The sequence below is a fragment of the Erythrolamprus reginae genome, chromosome 2, assembly GCF_031021105.1.
Source record: "Erythrolamprus reginae isolate rEryReg1 chromosome 2, rEryReg1.hap1, whole genome shotgun sequence".
NCBI lineage: Eukaryota > Metazoa > Chordata > Lepidosauria > Squamata > Dipsadidae > Erythrolamprus > Erythrolamprus reginae.
The window spans coordinates 78,336,370-78,356,840 of NC_091951.1; the positions used below are offsets into that span (position 1 = coordinate 78,336,370).

General features: G+C 39.3%; 1 protein-coding gene across 1 annotated transcript in view; it reads left to right on the forward strand.

Annotated features, from left to right (window-relative positions):
• Positions 1-3,107: 3,107 nt before the first annotated feature.
• Positions 3,108-20,471, forward strand: part of RAB7A (RAB7A, member RAS oncogene family) — a 28,324-nt gene continuing 10,960 nt past the window's right edge. The window contains exons 1-2 of the mRNA XM_070738397.1: positions 3,108-3,533; positions 19,345-19,433. Of these exons, the coding sequence (XP_070594498.1) occupies positions 19,381-19,433 (53 nt within the window). The 5' untranslated portion in view covers positions 3,108-3,533; positions 19,345-19,380. The remainder of the gene's footprint in view (positions 3,534-19,344; positions 19,434-20,471) is intronic.

A 20,471-nucleotide genomic window follows, 5' to 3' on the forward strand; every position in this document is an offset into this window, starting at 1 on the left:
AACAGACTCAAACTCAACCCGGATAAGACGGAGTGGCTGTGGGTTCTGCCTCCCAAGGACAATCCCATCTGTCCGTCCATCACCCTGGGGGGGGAATTATTGACCCCCTCAGAGAGGGTCCGCAACTTGGGCGTCCTCCTCGATCCACAGCTCACATTAGAAAACCATCTCTCAGCTGTGGCGAGGGGGGCGTTTGCCCAGGTTCGCCTGGTGCACCAGTTGCGGCCCTATCTGGACCGGGACTCATTGCTCACAGTCACTCATGCCCTCATCACCTCGAGGTTCGACTACTGTAATGCTCTCTACATGGGGCTACCTTTGAAAAGTGTTCGGAAACTTCAGATCGTGCAGAATGCAGCTGCGAGAGCAGTCATGGGCTTACCCAGGTACGCCCATGTTTCACCATCACTCCGCAGTCTGCATTGGCTGCCGATCAATTTCCGGTCACAATTCAAAGTGTTGGTTATGACCTTTAAAGCCCTTCATGGCACTGGACCAGAATATCTCCGAGACCGCCTACTGCCGCACGAATCCCAGCGACCAATTAGGTCCCACAGAGTGGGCCTTCTCCGGGTCCCGTCAACTAAACAATGTCGGTTGGCGGGCCCCAGGGGAAGAGCCTTCTCTGTGGCTGCACCGACTCTCTGGAACCAACTCCCCCCAGAGATTAGAACTGCCCCTACTCTCCCTGCCTTCCGTAAACTCCTTAAAACCCACCTCTGCCGTCAGGCATGGGGGAACTGAAACACCTCCCCCGGGCATGTTTAATTTATGCATGGTATGTTTGTGTGTGCGTCTGTTAGTTTATGGGGTTCTTTTAAAGCTTGTATAAATTTTAAAGTTTTCTGATTATTTATGATTTGTTCTATTCTGTTGTGAGCCGCCCCGAGTCTTCGGAGAGGGGCGGCATACAAATCTAAATAATAAATAAATAAATAAATAAATCCAATATAATGCTATCAGAACCTTCTCACTCTTAGAAATTCTTCAAGCTCACTCTCAGAAAACCATTGGGTTCCCCCCAGCACTAGAATAGGCTGACTGAATTGTTCCCATTTTCCTGCATTGGGGTGCCGCTTAAGGAAGCTATAGGACAATTTTTTAAATCACCAATTTAAAAGCTGGGTCTATAGAAACTTTTAGATCTCCAGCAATCATTCCTTCCATTCTGTCTCCCCCCCAACCCCGCCTTTCTGTAACATTCTTCCTGATGAAGACATAAGAGATTTCAAAAGTTAATGCTGGTTATAGGCCAACTAGGTGCAACTAGGATGGTGTAATAAAGATACCATCATGCTGCCAATTTTGGAAATGGTCTTAAGTGTAGATCCATATAATTTCAGAAGATTGGAGTGCATAGCGTTGCACTCCAATCTTCCCTTTAACTTCCTTTTTCATAGGATGAATTAAATTGGTTCTTATTATTTCCTGCGAGTTGAACCCGCTACGGATATTACCACAAGGAAAATTTTGGTGATTTTGAATTAGCTCACAAACCTTACTCAATACCATCTCTGTTCTCCCCATAGAGATGCTTGCATTGTCTCTACTCCTCTTGCCTTACACTTCAATGTTCCAGGTGTAACATTTTGCTTTAATAGAAATAGAAATTAATGCTAGGAGAACAAGTTCAAAAAACCAATAAGGCAGGCAGCAAAGCTGTTAATACTGACTCAAGGAAAGCCCCTTTGAAACTGATGGATTTCCTAATCTGCTTTTTTATTTTTATTTATTTTATTTTGTCAAGTACGTAGTGGTAGTATACATAGATATAACACTATATCTATAGTGGGTACTAATAAGAGGGAAACATTAGGACAGGGATGGTAGGCACGCTGGTACACTTATGCATGCCTCTTACTGACCTGTGTGAGATCAACAGTGGATAGTCTAAGGGTAAAGTTTTGAGGGTTTGATGATGAAACTAGAGAGTCAAGTAGTGAGTTCCAGGCATTAACTACTTGGTTGATGAAATTGTATTTTCTACAGTCAAGTTTGGAGTGGTTTTATTTGAGTTTGAATCTGTTGTGTGCTCGTGTATTGTTGTGGTTGAAGCTGAAGTAGTTGTTGACTGGAAGGATGTTGTAGCAGATGATTTTATGAGCTATGCTTAGATAATGTTGAAGATGACATAGTTCTAAACCTAGGATTTCAAGCCTGGTTGCGTAATATATTCTTGCGTAAGTCAAATTCTATTTTATATACAGTAGTAGGTTGTTAGTTTCTAGGTGGAGGGTAATGGATTGGTTTATGATTGATTTCATGACTTTGCACGTGACGCAGCATAGAGATTGGTCTGTAGTTTTCTACTAGACTGGGATCTCCTTTTTTGGAGATGGAGATGACCGTTGTTGCTTGCGACCATAGCTTTGATACTGAGCTGGTCCTGAAGGATTTTAAAAAAAATATGCTTAGTGGTTCAGCTATGGCTGTGGAGAGCTTTTTTAGGAAGTATGCAGGCCTGATTGATAGAGAAGGTTTTAGGGCACGTAGTACTTTTTCAATGTCGTCTTTAGTGAAGTCTATTTGTGTCGAATTGTTTTATTTGAGGTACCACTAGGGAATTTTCGAGCCCTTGCTGTTTACAAAGTCTGAGCCAAAGAATGTGTTGAAGACGTTCGCTTTGACTGTTTCATCATTGCATTCTTTGTTGTTGGGTCCTTTTTTTGGTGGGATGGGTCTCGAATCCTTGAGTTTGTTATTTACAAAGTTGTAGTAGGAGCGGTTGGATTTGGTGCGCAGGTTTTCCTCGTTTGCTGTGATAGTTGAAGCATTCCGTCTTTGGTGGGATATACTGTACTGTATTTTTGTAGCAGGGTTTGAAGTTGGCTACATAGCCCGTTTTATTTTTTTCGCCAGAGGGATTTTTTTTGGGGGTGGGGGCCTGGGGGGAGGATTGAAGCTTCCTTATTGATATGGGTTGTTTGTTTTTCTTGTGTAGTCTGATATTCTTTTGACTTCGAGCAGTGGTCATCGGCAGTGTTACAGCCAGATTGTTAAGCAATCTGATACTTGTTTACTCAAAAATAAGTTCCCGCCCATTGAACGAACCTCACGTTGTTTTTAATAAAATCAAATCAAAAGCTTCATGCTGAAAACAGGCGCTTGCTGCTTAACAAACTGAACCCGGAGCTACGGTCAAGCTACGGTCGTCAGAGGCTCCTCAGCGGCCAGCCTCCCGTTAACAAGCCCCGTTTCAGAATTTTGCAAGGAGGGCGGGGGGGGTTCAATTACACCTATCATAGAGCCGCTGCCAAAGGCCAGGCTAGAGCGTGAGCCTGCCGCAATTAGAACCAAAGGTTTCCCGAAAAACCCGTCCGTGGACTTTGGACCCGCCCTTTTTCCTACGTCAGGGCAATCAAGACGCCGGGCGGGTCGCGTGACCGGAAGGGGTGAGCAAGAGGCGGAAGTGAAAGCGGGGAGGGTAGTTTTGGCCCCATTAAAGCTGAGCCGAAGGGAGCGGAGGGTCGGCGGTCCTGAAGGGTGCGGAGGAACGGTCGACACCAAAACCGGGTTTCGTTGTTTTAAACACGGTGAGTCCGGCGGCGCGGGCGGGGCCACCGACGCGGTTGGGGGGAGGTGTCCTGTCACCGGGCCCGACGTCGGGAGAGCGGCCTAACGGCTTTGCGAGGGGAGGAGAAAGGGGGGGCGCTCGCTCAGCTCGCTGGGTTGGAGACCGGAGAGAAGGGCGCGGCTCTGTCGGGGCGGGGGGGGCAGAATTCCTTTGTTGCTGTCTCTCTCCCCCCTTTACGACGGGAGGTGGGAGCGGCCGACTGGGGCTCCGCCCTGTTTGCTTTGGTTCTGAGGGGGAAAGAGAGTTTTCTCCGTAGGGGCAGTTGGTGGTGGTGGGGAGGCAGCGCTTAATAACGATCCGTCTGAGGCGGGCAGGGGTTTGACAAGGCGAGGAGGCTGCCGGTAGGGATGTCCCTGGGAAGAAGAGAGAGAGAGGGGTGGTTCCTCTCCTTCTGTCTCTTTCTCCACCCACCCGGCCACCCCCCCACTCCCGTTTTTCTGGAACAAAGAAACGTGGACTTGTCAGGAACGCACACACAACCACTGTCCGTTGCGAGGGTTGCGTGGTTCGGGTTGCTCGTAGCAGGTTCCTCCTGGCCCACCCCTGGGAAACTGAAAGGTGGCTAAACAATAACGCTTCCTGTTCCAACTGCCTGATTGGAGGCTTGATAGAATCCCGGATTCATGGCTTTTGGCCCGGCTTCAGTTTGCTTGTTAGGTAAATGTCGGACTTCGATGTTGAAACAAGCCGGAGCTTTCTGTGCATTTAAATATATATAAACACTGCTTTGTTTACCAAAATATCCGTTCCTTGCTAACTCTTCTTCCCATCCCAGCTTGAAAATGCCTGTTGTTATTTGTTATAAACGTGTTTTATTTTTTCCCCTCCACATTAAAGTCATGTGCAACAACACATATACAGTACCTCTAAAATACATCAACAGACATAGGTTGTTTCATAAAGAACGAGAGGGCTGTAGAAGCACTATGGAGTGGTATATAAGTCTAAATGTTATTGTTAAATTCAACAGCCTATTTTACATTCCATTGTTACTCTTTATTTGTTTGTTTGTTTGACTTCTATGCCGCCCAATCTCTTAGAACTCAGGGCGGCTTACAACAATATAAAAACAATACAATGTAATAGTAAGGAGTCAATATGCAAATTAAACGCTCTAAAATTATAATCAATAAAATCCCCTAATACAGACTTACAAATCAAACCAATCGACCTAGCACTCATACCAATCCAATCAATACAGTTTGGCTGTGAAAGATAGTAGTATTCACGGCCCCCAGGCCTGTTGGCAAAACCAAGTCTTCACAGCCTTTCGAAAGACCAGTAGAATGGGAACAATACAAACATGGGGGGGGGGGAGTTGGTTCCATAGGGCCCGGACAACCTCAGATAAGGGCCTCCCCCACCAACCTACATTGTTTAACTTTAGTTGATGGGACTGGAGAAGGCCCACTCTGTGTGATCTTATTGGTCTCTGGGAGATATAGTTAATCAGTCTATGTCTTCTCCTTTTCACTCCCCTCTTTCTATTGCCTATATTGTTCTGAGTAAATAGTGGTGTCCTCCCCCCCCCCTTCAGAGATTTTAATACTGCCATCTTAATATGCATATCAGGGGATCGTTGTACCTGAGCCTAGTGCGGTTTTGTATGATTTATATGATCCAGATTGTAATTCAAGAAGCCCTTTTGTGTTGCTTAAGCAATACTTTTGAGAGTGAATTCAAGAGTGGAATCAATCGAGCGATTATGTACAAGGACAGTTGAGTTCAGTCTAATACAAGAGTTTCCTTTGACTGCATCAATGGTAAATCTGTTGGGGCTCACAGTGTTATCGCACTGTCTAAACATGATGTAGTTTACTAAGTTAGGGATGGTAAGCAAAGCAGTGTCTTTCTGTATTGCCATAAGTACTTAATTGGAATGCTAGATAACAAATGACTCAGGATAAAACTAGGTTTCAAGACTTGACTCATTGATACCCTTGAAACCTTATCTTGGTTGTGAGCCGCCCAAAGTCCTTGGGGACTTGGGCGGCATACAAATTGAACTAACTAAATAAATCAATCTCTGGTGCTATTGCATATGCATATGTCATCATACTGAAGAAGCAGTGTGTGCCATATTTAGGTATATTTAGGTATTTAAAGTCAAGCAATTAAGGCAAATGACAATAATGGATTGGGCCACTAAATTGATTTTACTATGATAATTGCATAACCTAAATGAAAGCTAAGCAATATATTTAACTATTCTAAAACATTTATGGGATCAAATGAATATATAGCCTAGATATGATTTAGATAGTGTGCGGGCCAAAGTAATTTTCCTGTCTTTATTAAGTTGCTGGGTAGTAAAATTAACCTACATTAAATGGAATCCATGTATATTTCCTGTTCTGTGTTTTCCCTCCTTAGCTGGGAAGAGCAAGCATGCTGTCTTCCCTTGTGATTGCAGCAGCTGATTAAGCACATGATTTAGTTCATGAGTAGTTAGATGCAATTTATCTAGGGATTAAATGTCATCAAGTGTTTCTAGAGGAAACTGGTATGTACAGTCTATTGCTTTGGAAATTGTGATATAGAAAATAGGCTCTGTAGTAATCAATTTCTGCAAAGGCAGGTTTCTCATAAGCTTTGTCTTAAAATTCAGTTAATATAACTGAAATAAAGAAATACATTTTAAGACATTAATTATTCAAAGTAGAGATTTCAGATTGCTCTTAAATATTTCTTTTTCTGCTTATGTTAAAAAAAATTATCAAACTTTGTATTTCTACAACTTTTGAAAATGAGAAAGGAATTGGATAACTGTCTATGAATAATGGCAAGGAATGTCTAGACATTCTCAGTCATCCATTTCATACCTAGCTCATGTGTTGTTGTTTTTTCAAAAGGTTGTTGGGCTGTTTTTTCCTTGAAAAAGAAAACATTTTGCTTCTCATCCAAGAATCTTCATCAATGGTGATGAAAGGATAGGTGGTGAAGCTTCTTGGATGGGAATAAAAAAAAAATCTTATTTCCTCAAGGAAAAAACCCTTTTGAAAAAAAACACATCTGGAACAATGGCAAGGAATAAATATATCCCTTTCGTAGTTCAACTCAACAAGGTTATTAAATTTTGTACTATCAATACTGCCCTCTAGAGCTTGCCCATGAAAAATTAGCAAATCCCAGAATTAAATTTTGACAGCATTCCCAGCCCTAACTCTGCAACATTTAAAAAAGTTATGCCCCTGGCGCTCACCCTATTTCCAGGATCCTAACCCATAGTTTGACAATTGTTGGTTTATTGTGCTGAAAATTTTAGGCAAATAATACAAACAATTGAGATCCTCTTTCCCCCTAGGCCTTTACAATTCTATGCATGGTATGTATGTATGTATGTTTGGTTTTTATATTAATTGATTTTTAATCATCAATACCAAATTACTATTGTACACTGTTTTATTGTCGCTGTTAGCCGCCCCGAGTCTCTGGAAAGGGGCGGCATACAAATCCAATAAATAAATAAATAAATATCCTCACTACTATTATTACTGCTACCACTATTATTGTTATTGCTATTATTGTTATTAATTAGATTTGTATGCCGCCCTTCCCCCAAAACTCGATATATAAAGCATAGTTGTTGCTTTAAACAGGTGAAATTTTGGGTAGTGGCAGATCTGCAAGAGACTTGCATCTAATGCTATAGAACTGTTGTTAGTGTGAGCAAATTTATAGTAGCTTCTAGATCAGTGATGGTGAACCTTTTTGGCACCGAGTGCAGAAAAGGGAGGGAGCGTGCATGTGCCGTGCACACATTTGTCAGGGCCACAACCTAGGGCTCACGCATGACCTGGGAAATGAACTTCTGGTTCCCGGTGAGCACACGCACACCTGCCAGTTTGTCTTCTGGTTTCTGACACGCATGCACATGCCAGAAACTGGAAGATCACCTCTTCCAATTTTCGGCACTGCCACTCATGTGATGGCTAGCTTGTTGTATGCACATGTACGCCGGAAACCCGAAAAAAGAAACAATGGTTGGGGTGCATGTCAGGCAACAGGGCTCTGTGTGCCACTTCGGGCACATGTGCCACAGGTTCGCCATCACAGTTCTAGACCAATTACAGGATACTATGATACTATGCATATATTTGCACTCGTATTTGGTCTATAAAGGCCCACCTTACAGTACCTTCTATTTAAAATAGTGTATAATACGTGTATTGGCAACTTCCTTAGGATCTACTAGATTGTACTTTCAAAGTCTTAATTTTCCCCCAATTCATTTTAAAAGTTAAAATGGCATATTAAAAGTGTTGAACTCAACAGCATGATTTAATGTTAAATATGTCTCTGTTAGAAATTCTTACAAAACAAATATAATGATGGATGTTATGGTACTTTTGGCCATCTCTCCCATAGCTATGGTGGCATCCTACTGTTACCAATCAATATATGGCACTGTAATAGTAGGATAGTTCTAAAATCTGTTTCGTGTAATTTTATAAAAAAATTACCTTTATTTGTCAAATGTCTACCCTGTATTTTTGTTCAAGAGCTCAGGATAGCATACATAGCACTTCTCTTTCTTTCCCCCCCCTGCAACAACCCTATGGAATTGGCTGCCCAATATCATCCAATAGTTTTCATGGCTAAGGATGAATTAGTATTTGGGTTTACCTGGTATCAGATGCCTTATCCATTACATTACTCTGGTTATGAGTTCACCTGCTCAGAAATAATGAAAAAAAAAGTTGAGTGTGAACCAAAATCAGATTTTTAAAGTCCTCCTTTAAGCACCAAACCAGCTGAATAACTTTGGTCATACCACTATCTCTCAGTTTTAGGAAGAAGACAGTGTCAAACATCTTCTGAAATTTTCTTCAGAAAACTTAAGGGACTTGTCCAGTCAATGACCAGGAGAGCCCACTAACTTGAAGGCATCCAAAAGCATAAGTTATGTTAAAAGCATTATGGCACAACCAGGTTTATTGGTGAGAAATGGGGTGGTCAGAAGTGAGGATAAATACAGAATTAAATTTCATTTCTACCCAACCCATAAATGTTGAACTTGAAATGCTTGTATTGGTATATTCTCTCTGGCAATATAATGAGTAGGCATGGAAGACAAGTAATTACAGTATTCCTGAGGTTACCATATAAAAGGAGAAACAAGTAGATTTAAAACACTACAACGTGAAAAAGTAATGTTGAACGGTTTTAGTAGAGAAATCAGTGTTTGTTTACAAAATGATAGTTACTTTTCCTATCACCTAGCAGTATCATATCAAATAACAGTGTTATTCATGCTGAGATCAGTTTTAGCCCTTCCCCCATTAATAAAGAAGCAATATGGAATAGGCAGTGACACAATTTATTGGAATCCTAAATCCCATCTGTGACAACTAATTTCACAAGTATGGGAAATCATCAATATTCTTTAATTAAAAGATGCTATTGCTGAACATTCATAAAATGTGAATAATGACTAGTCCACAGAAATAGGCAAAGTTGATAATGGACTGGTATGTTGAAATGTTTTTCTTTCCCAAATGCTCATGTACCTCCACCTCTGCCTTTAAGTCAGTTTTGGCAACTGCCTGAACAAGTCCTTAAAGTTTTCTTGAGAACATTTTCAGAAGTGGTTTCCTAGGGCTGTAGAATGAGAATGAGTGATAGTCCAAAGTCACATAACTCGTTTCATACTTAAAACTCACGATCTCATGATGTCTAGCCTGATAACCATTACTCAAAACTGATTCTCATTATTGGTTTATAATACTGTACTTTGTTTTGTGTTAGACAAATCCCTCATCCACTTAATTTTTCCACATTGCCATTTTAATTGCTCTCCTCTTTAAAAGTTGTTTCTGTATCTTGCTCAGCTGCCAGCTAATGGCTAAATAGATACATTACACCAAGTAATGCAATTTGTTTTGATGTTGTTTGCTATGTTGTATTTACAGAACTGCTGTCTAAATTATGATTTGTCAGATCCCCTATCAGATTGGGAGCAATTATGGAGTTACACCTTTCACAAATTTCAATGAGCATATATATACCTATATGGTGGAGAGTGAATAGTTGGCTAAAATTGAATATATAAAAACCATTCTATGTTCCTCTTTCATACCTTAGCCTCTGCCAACATTACTAAAAACATTGGCTTTATCAATCACATTTATACAACCACTTATCTCACATAAAGTGACTCTGGGATACAACAATTGAATAAAGCAACAGATAAAACCAATTATAAAAGTCATAATTAAATGATATTATCAACACATTTAAAATATACAAACTTCACAAAGGGAGCAAGAATATCAATCACAGTTGAGCCATCTAACAATTTCTCTTATTTTCCACTGTCTGGAGTCTTATAACCAAGTCTTAAGGGAATTCCTAAACAATAACAAAAAGAGCTAGCTTAACTTTGGTGTGTGTATGTGTGTGTTCCATAATGTATAACACAGAAGGCCCATCTCTTGGGACCCTTAAATGCAACCCCCTGACCAATAAAACCCTTAATATTCCTTCTCTGCCTGATCTAATGGAATGCAGTCCCAGACACTATTGCAACATAGCTTTTTGAGCAGGAGTCCTGAATCTGGAGGAGTCCCAGATTGCATGGTGGGTCTGTCTGGGGCAGTGCCACCCCATCTAGCACCAAAGATGGCATAACCACTCTAGGACCCATGCAGTCTTGCCAAGATTCATCTGAAGACTGTTGTACCCATTCAGATCCTTGGATTTCAGATATACTTGTATATTGTTAAGCATCTCTTTTGAGAGAATTAATGTAGAAATCTTGCAGAATTCTATTTAAGAAAGCCCTAGTTTATGTCTCTCATTTGCTTTTCATGTTTTATTCTTGTTTTTCTAATCTAGGTCATTCCAGGATTTTGTAATCTCTGATATTTGATCATACTGTCTAGATGGAAATTGTAATTTATAATATATGGGAGAGTCAAGCTTTAAAAGGGCTGATGGTATTCTTTGGAAGATAATTGAATGCATTAAGTGCCAATTAATATTTCTTTTTTACTTCACCCTGGAATGTGATTCTATTTATATTGGCACCATAAATAGCTGTGGTAGGCAGTGAGGTATTCAGAAGCGGATTTTAGACAAATAGAGGCAATAACGCTGGCATTCATGCCAATTATATTTCAGTTTTCTTGGCCTCTCTTGATCACAGCTTTGATTCAGTTATAAGCGCGGAGTGGCATAGCTATTTGAGATGCATGGTGCAATTGCTTCACGCAGACAAATTGCATTCTCTAAATATTAATATTTAATGAGCGTAAGCATTCCTTTAAACAAAAGTGTAGGTAATGTATAAGAGAGCATAAATTCTTGCTAGTGTTACTTAGAACGGGAACATTTACTATTTGAGGACTTTAGCATTGTGCGGACTGATGCTCAGCAGTTAAGATGTCTAAAATGTAGGAGAAATTTCTAGCTACTGTGGAAGTTGTAATCTAACACTTTTGAAATGCACCAGTCAGGAGAGGTTTTCACTCAGCTAACATTTTCCTACTTTTCAGTTTAGCATTGCTGATGAGTTGTTCAAATATTTAAACTCAGCAAATAGAGCTGGTTCAGGGAGCTCTACTAGATAAATTACATTTGTGTACTGGAAGCTTAAGGTAGGCTTTATAACCAAATAGTGTACAGGCAGGTCTCAACTTACAATCACAATTGGGACCAGAATTTCTGTTGCTAAACAAGTTAAGTGACTCATACCCAATTTTACTTTTGTTTGCCATGGTGGTTGTTAAGTGAATATGGCTTCCCCACACTGCAGCCATCATAAATGTATGCTGCTTGCCAAGCACCTAGATTTTGATCAGGTCACCGTCAGGATACTGCTGCAATCATAAACATGAAGACAAATTGTAAGTCACCTTTATCAGTGCTGTTGTAATTTCAAATGGTCATTAAACAAAAATAGTTGTAAGTTGAAGTCTACCCATATTGAAATAGTATGGCGTTTCATAGACTTATTAGTTTTCAGTACAGTAGTTATCTGGCCTGGTATATCTTGCTGCAAGCATTTATTTATTTATTTATTTGATTTGATTTGTATGCTGCCCCTCTCCGAAGACTCAGGGCGGCTAACAACAATAAAAAAGACAATGTAACAAATCTAATATTAAAAATAATCTTTAAAAAACCATTTTAAAGAACCAATCATACATACAAGCATACCATGTATAAATTCTATAAGCCTAGGGGGAAGGGAAAATTTCAATTCCCCCATGCCTGATGACAGAGGTGGGTTTTAAGGAGCTTACGAAAGTCAAGGAGGGTGGGGGCAACTCTGATATCTGGGGGGAGCTGGTTCCAGATGGTTGGGGCCGCCACAGAGAAGGCTCTTCTGGGTCCTGCCAAACGACATTGTTTAGTCGATGGGACCTGGAGAAGGCCATATCAGAAGCATACAGTATTTGCTTTTGATCTGGTTTTTTTAATAAAAATGAAAAGTTGATGCAGCAGCTGTGTTTAAAGCTGCCTGACAATGATATCATTGTTGCTGCTTAAGAGTGTGCATCTTTGTAAGAGTATTTTGCCAGCATCGAGGATATATAGCTAAGGATACCTAAGCGTTGTTTTTAGTGTATACTGTACTATCAAATGTAACATGTCTTCTCAAATCTATTAGTCTGTACATTATTTATTAATTGTTAGAAGACAAATAATTCCTGGCAAGATTATTCTGTTCAATCCTCTGAAGTCTTCTGGGGGGGGAGGGGGGGGGAAGACTTGAAGGAAAACCAGTAAAATTACCAAATATTGTGAAATTTATGGGAGGATATATTTTTAGCAAGAACAATGGCTCTGCAACAACTATGACTAATTCAGAATCAGTATTTTTGTAATGTAGAACTAAGTAAAAATTACATAATACTGCCTATTAAGCAAATGGCATACTTTTTATTTAAAGTATTAGGCTAGGCTTAGAGTTGTTGAGTCTGTCAGTTCATTGGATTATGGAAACAAAGCCATAATTGTTTTGGCCTTTTCGCATCCCGCACAGCTGGTTACGGATACCGAGGATTGAGAGGTGGTTGTGGCCCGGTACTCTAGGCCCGTGTGCCTGGTACCCGGGTTTGATAGCAAGGAGGTTGGAGAGGATGTGGTGTCAGAGGCCTTCTGCACCTACTGAATTGCACATAAGAGACTCAAGAGGAGAGGAGGAGCCTCTTCCTGATGCTAGGGCATGCAGAGTGGCTAAGCAAGAGGAGGTCTCTGCGTGAATAGATCTCTAGAGCAATTGGCCACACCCTTAGGCTATTTAAGGTTGAGCCATGTGACGCTTCAGTGCAGAGGTCAACTTTCGTTATGTCACAGATGTCCGCTCTGATTTCTCTCTTGGGATATTATTATTTTTTATAAATTACAAACTGGGGAGTTGGGCTCATTATCTCTGGGCCTCCTGCCAACTCAGAGTGCATCAGTTAATGAGAGCTGTGTGATCAAAGAAAATATCTGTGAATTTTGATTTTCTGTTTTGGACTCTTAATTAGCAGCTGGCACCAAACATATTTATTTCTTGCTTTGTTGCTGGATTTCTAAATCCAAAGCTCCCTGCTCTTAAAATATTAGAATTACATGCTGAAATCTTGTAAAATCAGTGTGTGAAGGCCTATTTCTTGGGGGACTCATCGGTGGGACAGAACAATAACAATACAAACTATAACCCTTAAGAATTAATAGCAAATAAATACTTTGAAGGATTAGGAGCACTCTCAGAGGCAAATCTGCTTTTTCCAGATGTGTGCAATTCAAAATGATTAACTCAATCTCCAATTCTGGTTTCTCCTTATCGACACCATTTCTATCTTCTCTTGACTTGATTTCAGCTTCGTTTTCCTTATCCAGACCAGATTCAGATAAAAGTAGTGTTATGTTTCCTTTGGATTTGGTAATACGTAATGAGCTAGGTATCATCAATTTACTCCAAATCAATATTTCCAGTAATTTCATATAGGCTTTGCACAATGTACAAGGAGAAACCTATGAGCATCAAAAATCTATGTAGATTCAAATATTTCCCTAACACCATGGGCTGGGTGGGTATAAATAGGACAAAAATCAGAACCATTACAAAACAACTCCTCTAAGGCAGTGGTTCTCAAACTTTCTAATGCTGCAACACCTTAATACAGATCCTCATGTTGTGGTGACCCCCAACCATAAGTCTAGTGCCTGTTCTCCCAACAGAGCTTTAAGCTGATTGGCAGGAAGGTCAGAGGGATACCCCCACTGTAAACGGCTGTTTGGACAGATTGTAAAAATATGTTCCATGGTGCCAGAATAGAAGCTTTAGTTCCTAACGCCATGGGAAATTTGTTTTTTCCCATGGTCTTAGGCAACCCCTTGAAATGGTCATTTGACCCCCAAAGAGGTCCCGACCCCCAGGTTGAGAACCACTGCTCTAAGGTCTAATCCCATAGAAAGATACTACAGTTGATGGAATGGAAAAAGTATTAAAAATAGATTAATCATCCAAAATAATTGAATCAAAAGTTAATGTAAGAGAACCGTAGGTAGATGCTAATTTGACCAGGGGGAAAGAACTGTATGACAGAGAAGCATTAAAGCATATGGAGTTATGCTGAGAAGTACAAACAAACATGTTTGGTAGAAGGATAAAGTAGAAAAAACTGGATAAAAAAAGTATTGATGCAAAATTAATAAGGGTAAAAGGAAAATATTTTTGTATAGAAAAAATGATAGTTACAAACTCACTGGAGGTTTTAAAGAAGAGATTGAACAGCCATTTGTTGATATTGGTCTTCTACTTGAGCAATTTTTGGACTAGAAAACCTCCAAGATCCCTTCCAGCTCTGTTATTGGTGTTAAATGGATTAATCGAGAAAGCAAGGAACAATTAAAAGAGAAGATAAGGCATAAAGAAAATAGATTGGAATTATGGGTTTCCTCCCATAGCAATGGAATTAAAAGGTGGCTGCTGAATATAAGATTGGTATATAATAGAAGTAAATATGAGAGAATAAATAAAATGCTTTAATGGTTTGATACTGAATAGATAGTAAAACAATTTATTCCATTGATTATTTAACATATTTATGAATATATAAAATATTTGGAGATGCAAATGTTCTTTGTAAGTCATCCTGCATTTTTGGCTGAGAATTCATGCTCAGAAAGTTAGATTACATGGCCGTAACAAGTATGGATCCCAAAATTATGACTGGGTTGTGCTTGATGGAAAAATGGAGTGTGCATTGTTGTAAGTTATATGGTAAATAACCAAAAGTAGAAATGGGAAAATGGATAGAGCAATTTTAAAATGTGCAAATACTGGAAGAAAAATAGCGAGTAGGGTATAGTTTGAGAAAAATAAATGTTTGTTGAAGAAGTAAAGGTGGCTGCATGTAAGAATGCATCTGTCTTCATTGTGAGCCATGGTGACACAGTGATAAGAATGGACTATTGCAGGCTAATTCTGCCCACTACCAGCAGTTCGATTCTCACCAGCTCAAGGTTGACATACCCTACCATCCTTCCGAGCTGAGTAAAATGAGGACCCAAATTGTTGGGAGCAATATGTTGAGACTGTAAACTGCTTAGAGAGGACCATAAAGTACTGTGAAGCAGTACATACTGTATTTTCGGAGTATAAGTTTTGGGGGAGGAAAACAAGGAAAAGAAATTCTGCCTCACAGCAAACAGCACACTGTATACTGTTTGCTGTGTATTTCTGTGCATGTGCGCCTGACCCATAGAAACAGCAAAGAATTGGAGAAATGTACATTATGGCAGTATATTAATGCAAGAAAGTTTTCTTAAACGTAGTCACACTAAGTCCTCCCAATTATTAAAATAGATCTACTTCAAACATGACCAAGTCAAAGTTTAACTCAGCTGCCTTATCTTAATACCAAAACAGGACACTGTTATATTTCAGACTATATTTGTACAGATTCTGTTAAAATTGGTGTGGCTTTCTGGAAGTATATTTATTCTCTGCTATTTAAAATAAGTTACAATACCACTGGGCCTCTTCAGATCAAGCATTTATTTTAAAAACTTCTTCATTTTGTTGTCTAGAACAATAATAAAGCAATCTTTAAAAAAATAAGTCTAATAATTTGAACATTTTACAGACATTTATAGTTATTGACTTACCTCCTTGCATCCAGTTCAGCAGAAAATAAAAATCTGCCTCTCCCTCCCAGCAATTTGCCTACTTGAAGCTAGTTTCAATTTCAGTTTAGCTTGTGGCCGGCCTGCCTCAAATCAACTAAGGGTTGGGAAGCTGATAATGAGTTGCTTGGCTTAACAGGCTCTGTTCTGTTTGCTGCAAGGAGGTAAATTTCTGGAAGAGGCCAAAGGGTGGTGGTGGGGGGCTGGGTGGTCAGGCAATATTCAGTATATAAGATGCACCCAAATTTTCACCCACTTTTGGGGGGGAAGAGGTGTGTCTTATACTCTGAAAAATATGGTAAGTCTAAGTACTATTTCTATTATATGAAAGGTTCTGGACAGGAAGGCTCGCTCATTGCTCATTGTTATACTAAGGATAGTCTTCAGCTTTCTATGGAAAATTATACAGAACAATTCCTACAAGTTCTTTATGGCATGAGAATAATTGGAAACAACCATCTTGATCCTTCTTGCCAAATCTATTCCCACGGAAATCCTATTTTAAATTACTGTAGGAAGCGTATTAATATTCTTATGCAGGAATGTCAAACTCGATTTCATTGAGGGCTGCATCAGGATTGTGTTTGACCATGGGGCAGGGGGCCGTGGCCAGGGTGGGCATGGCCAGCTCAACATGACTCATTTTGGGAGCACCTGTGATGCTCCAAGCACCCTGCCAGCGAAAACGGACTCCCGAGCTCCATTTTCAGCTGTGACTTTTTACTGGCAGTGACACCGCAGGCCGGTCCGTCGCTTTTTCCAGGGTAGTCCTGCAGGCCAGATCTAAGCACCTGTGGGCCGGATTCCGGCCAGGGGCCTTACATTTGACACCTCTCCCTTACTGTTCGGTTTGAGGAAGATACAGTTGGCATCATGACTCTCATCCAAGGATTCACTTTGATCTGTCTTCATTCAGAGCCCACAGAATAAATACTGCCTGTTTGGCTTCATACTTTCTTTCAGAGTAACTAGAAGATTTAAAATAACGCTTCAATAAAAGAGAGATCTTATAGAGAAAAGAAATTATGGAGTGCTTTCTCCATAAAGGAAGGAATGTGATTAAGCATTCTGAGCCCACACATGTTGTTATAATCTGATTGTGCAGACTTGTGCTAAGTACTGTTCCTATGGTTACCTGAGGGAATAAAGCGAAATACAGCAATTTTGTCTTTGGGATATAATTTTTTTTAAAGGCTGTTCCAGAAGGCTTTTTAAATAAATGAAGATAATGTCATAAAGTTATCGATTTTGTCTGAAAATATTTTTATTTGTTATTGTTTATATTACTCTTACACTATTGTATCCTGGAAGTTTTTCCTCGAAGGTGCTAAGGGTGGGACAACTGCAGAGTTTGTCTAATAAATAAATGAATGTTTCTGTTTTATTGATTGATATCTGCATGATATTGAAAGTTCTTTGACTAATTTGTGTTAAAATTACATAGATTTTTTCACCTGGGTATATTTAAACACTTTCTGCACCAAGCTTAAGCCTTGTAGGTGTGCTCTGTCTGTTATTAATTTTGTTTTGTTATAGTAATATGTAATCATGTAAGTGTTACTAATTGCAGTTGTGCTCTACTGGTGCTGAGTAGCTCCATTGGCACTTGCAAACCAGTGCTATCATGAACAAAAAGTCTGCATGAGAACTGTGGCTTTCAAAGATTTATTTATAATTCAAACATGTGAAAGGAAAAATATTTCAATCAACAGAATGTTAATATATTGAACCCCTATTATTGAAGATAATATGGAGGAAATAAATCCCATTTTAGGTGGTCTTTAAAAATAAGGGCTAGTTTGTTGAGCATAGCAAAGATTATTTTGTTTTTAATAACTGCTCAATGAGATTGTCAAAATTTGCTCCAAATTCCAAAAACTAGAAGCTGTATATGATTTACCATGATTTACTCAACGGACTTTTTTGGATGGAACTAAATGTCATTGCAATTTTTTAAATTTATTATTTATATTTCATGTTTATGAGCATCTGTCCCTCACAGAGGGAGTATTTGTGTATTGTAATTATTATTATTATTATTTAGATTTGTATGCCGCCTCCTCCGAAGACTCGGGGCATTTAACATTTATGTGATGATGTCATGATGCAAATGACTCAAATTGTGTCATTAGTGTGCTTTGCTATGATCAAGTGCTCTTTGATTTACCATATTTTTGGACTATAAGACGCATTGGACTATAAGATGCACCCAGATTTAAAGGAAAAAAACAAGGGAGAGAATAGCTTTTGGCTTCTGGATGTAGCATTTTTGCCCTTCCCGGCTCCCAGAAGCACTTTGCAAGCCAAAAAACAGGTCCATATTTGGCCTCCCGCACCCTTCATGTATCCCATTTTTGCCAAAAACATGCCCGTTTTCAGCCAACAGAGTGCTTCTGGGGCCCGGGGAGGGTGCAAACACAACACACAGAGGGTTTGGGACATCAGAAATGGGCACATTTTTGGAAAAACAGGCCATGCAGAGGACTGCAGAGTGCTTCTGGGGGCTGAGGAGGGCAAAAATATGGTGCGTGGAGGGTTTGGAAGCCCAAAAATGGACCTGCATTCAGCCTATAAGTTGCACCGACGTTTTCGGCCACTTTGGGGGACTGGGAAGTGCATCTTATACTCTGAAAAATGCAGTATTAAAATTGGGGAAATAATGGAATTCTACACTCTCTGTTAAAATTTCACTCTGTGAGATTGCAATTATTTGTTGTTCTAGTTTCTTGCTGAAAGACATGATTCAACTGTGCCTTAATATTTTTTTTAAACTAGCTGCAACTTTTGCATTTGGATACTTCCTTTTTTTGGCACGCAATGTTTCCCTGCACCATTACATCTACATTAAGGAGCTTTTAATGGCATTTTCTCTAATGGTCAACATTTCTGAACCTTACCCAGCAGAATATAGGTACTAACAGGTGTTTACAACTAGCTTGCAAGCCTAATAATCATAGTCTTGCTGGACACTTTCAATGAAGCTGCTATTCCTTACTTTGTTAGAATTTCAGTTTGCAGTAGATTGCATAATTATAGACAGTTAGAGATAGTTCATGTAACCTCAAAGGCTATGCTTAATGTACAGTTTTGCTGTACTTCATTCTCTTTTCCACTTATACTGGAATTAAGATGTGTTTGTGTGTGTAAGTAAGCACCACTTAACAAAAGTAAGAATTGTAGACTTTTCTCTCCAATTGAATCTCTGGTAGGATTAACATTCTTTTACACAGGAATTTCTGATACTATTATCCTGAAACTTAAAACAATTTTTCATAACCTAGCTTTAAAAAAATAACTAAGGCTATTTTTTCTGTTTAAGTCAAAAATTAAAATGCTGGAATGCTTTTAAGATGGATAGCCTTCAGCATTAGTGAAGTTCTGGGCAATCTTTCCTTCCTGCTTTTATACTTTATGGGGCACTTAAGTTGTATAGCTAAGCATTCTCTGGAATTGATCAGTAGCCAAACAGAGGCTATTTTGCAATGAAGTAGTTCCATCTTTACATCTGTTTTGAGAAAGCAATATCTAGTGTATCTAGTTCGCAAGGATATGAAATATTAATATGTTACCTGTATTTTGACTTGTCTGTAAAAGCAAATGGATTGCAGAGTGAGACATTTATATTGTAATTTCTTTTTGTCTAGTAAGTGCACTTGAATATTCATCTGAATTCTGTAATAATGACTTCTAGAAAGAAAGTATTACTCAAAGTCATCATTCTGGGAGATTCAGGGTAAGTATTAGTATAATAATATTTTTCCTTGATTAGCATTGCTTTAAAATGCTCAGCAAAGAGAATTGCATTGCACTAAGCCAGTGTTGACGAACCTTTTTGGCACTGAGTCCCAAAACGGGAGCATGCGTGGCGGGGGGGGGACTAGAAACCTGAAGAGCAGATCCCCGGCACTCATGTGCACACCGGGAAGCTGAGGTTTCCATTTCCTTCTGGTTTCTGGCCTGCCTGCATGCGCAAAGACCAGCTGGCCAGTGCGCATGCATGTGCTGGAAACCAGAAGAGCAATGGGCGACGGCTGGCATGCCCGGAGTGATGGCTCTGTGTGGTACCTCCAGCACACTCGCCATAGGTTTGCCATCGCAGCATTAAGCCATACAAAATACCCAAGAAAATATAGAAATGTAAGTTTTGCTGCAATGGAAATGTAATGAAGAATAATGGAAAAATCTCTCGGCTTACAGAGTTTGGAAAACTTTGGGCACCAAACATAACATAAATATCTAGCCTAACAAATTACATTATCATGCAAAGCATATGAGCATGCGATTCTTAAAGCAATAAAAATGTGAACAAATATGTTTAAACCAGTGCCCAACAGGGCTTGCCACGCACAATAAATTGTCAAAGCATTTTGTCTGTGTTTTCTAGCAAGGTAGTTCTGATTGCTTAAAGTATAGTGGGTAAAAGCTAGCTTTTTGTTTCCTTTTTTTAACCTTTACATAAGAAGTAGATGTGACAAACTAGAAAAAAACAATTAAAACCTAAAGCTCGGCTAGCTTTCAAAGATAGTTATCAAATTTTTGTGGCTATTCATTTCACAAGAAGCATCTCTGGATAATGTACATCAAAAGTGCAAAGAAAGATATCGGTCATATGAAAGGTTTAAAAAAATCACATATGATTCTATCAGCAATGTAACTGCCTCACCATAATACCAATTAAAATATAAAATTATACTCATAATAAAATAATACTAGAAATATAATGCAATTAATATATTTTGTTTCCCCCCAAATAAAATATCCCCTGATAATA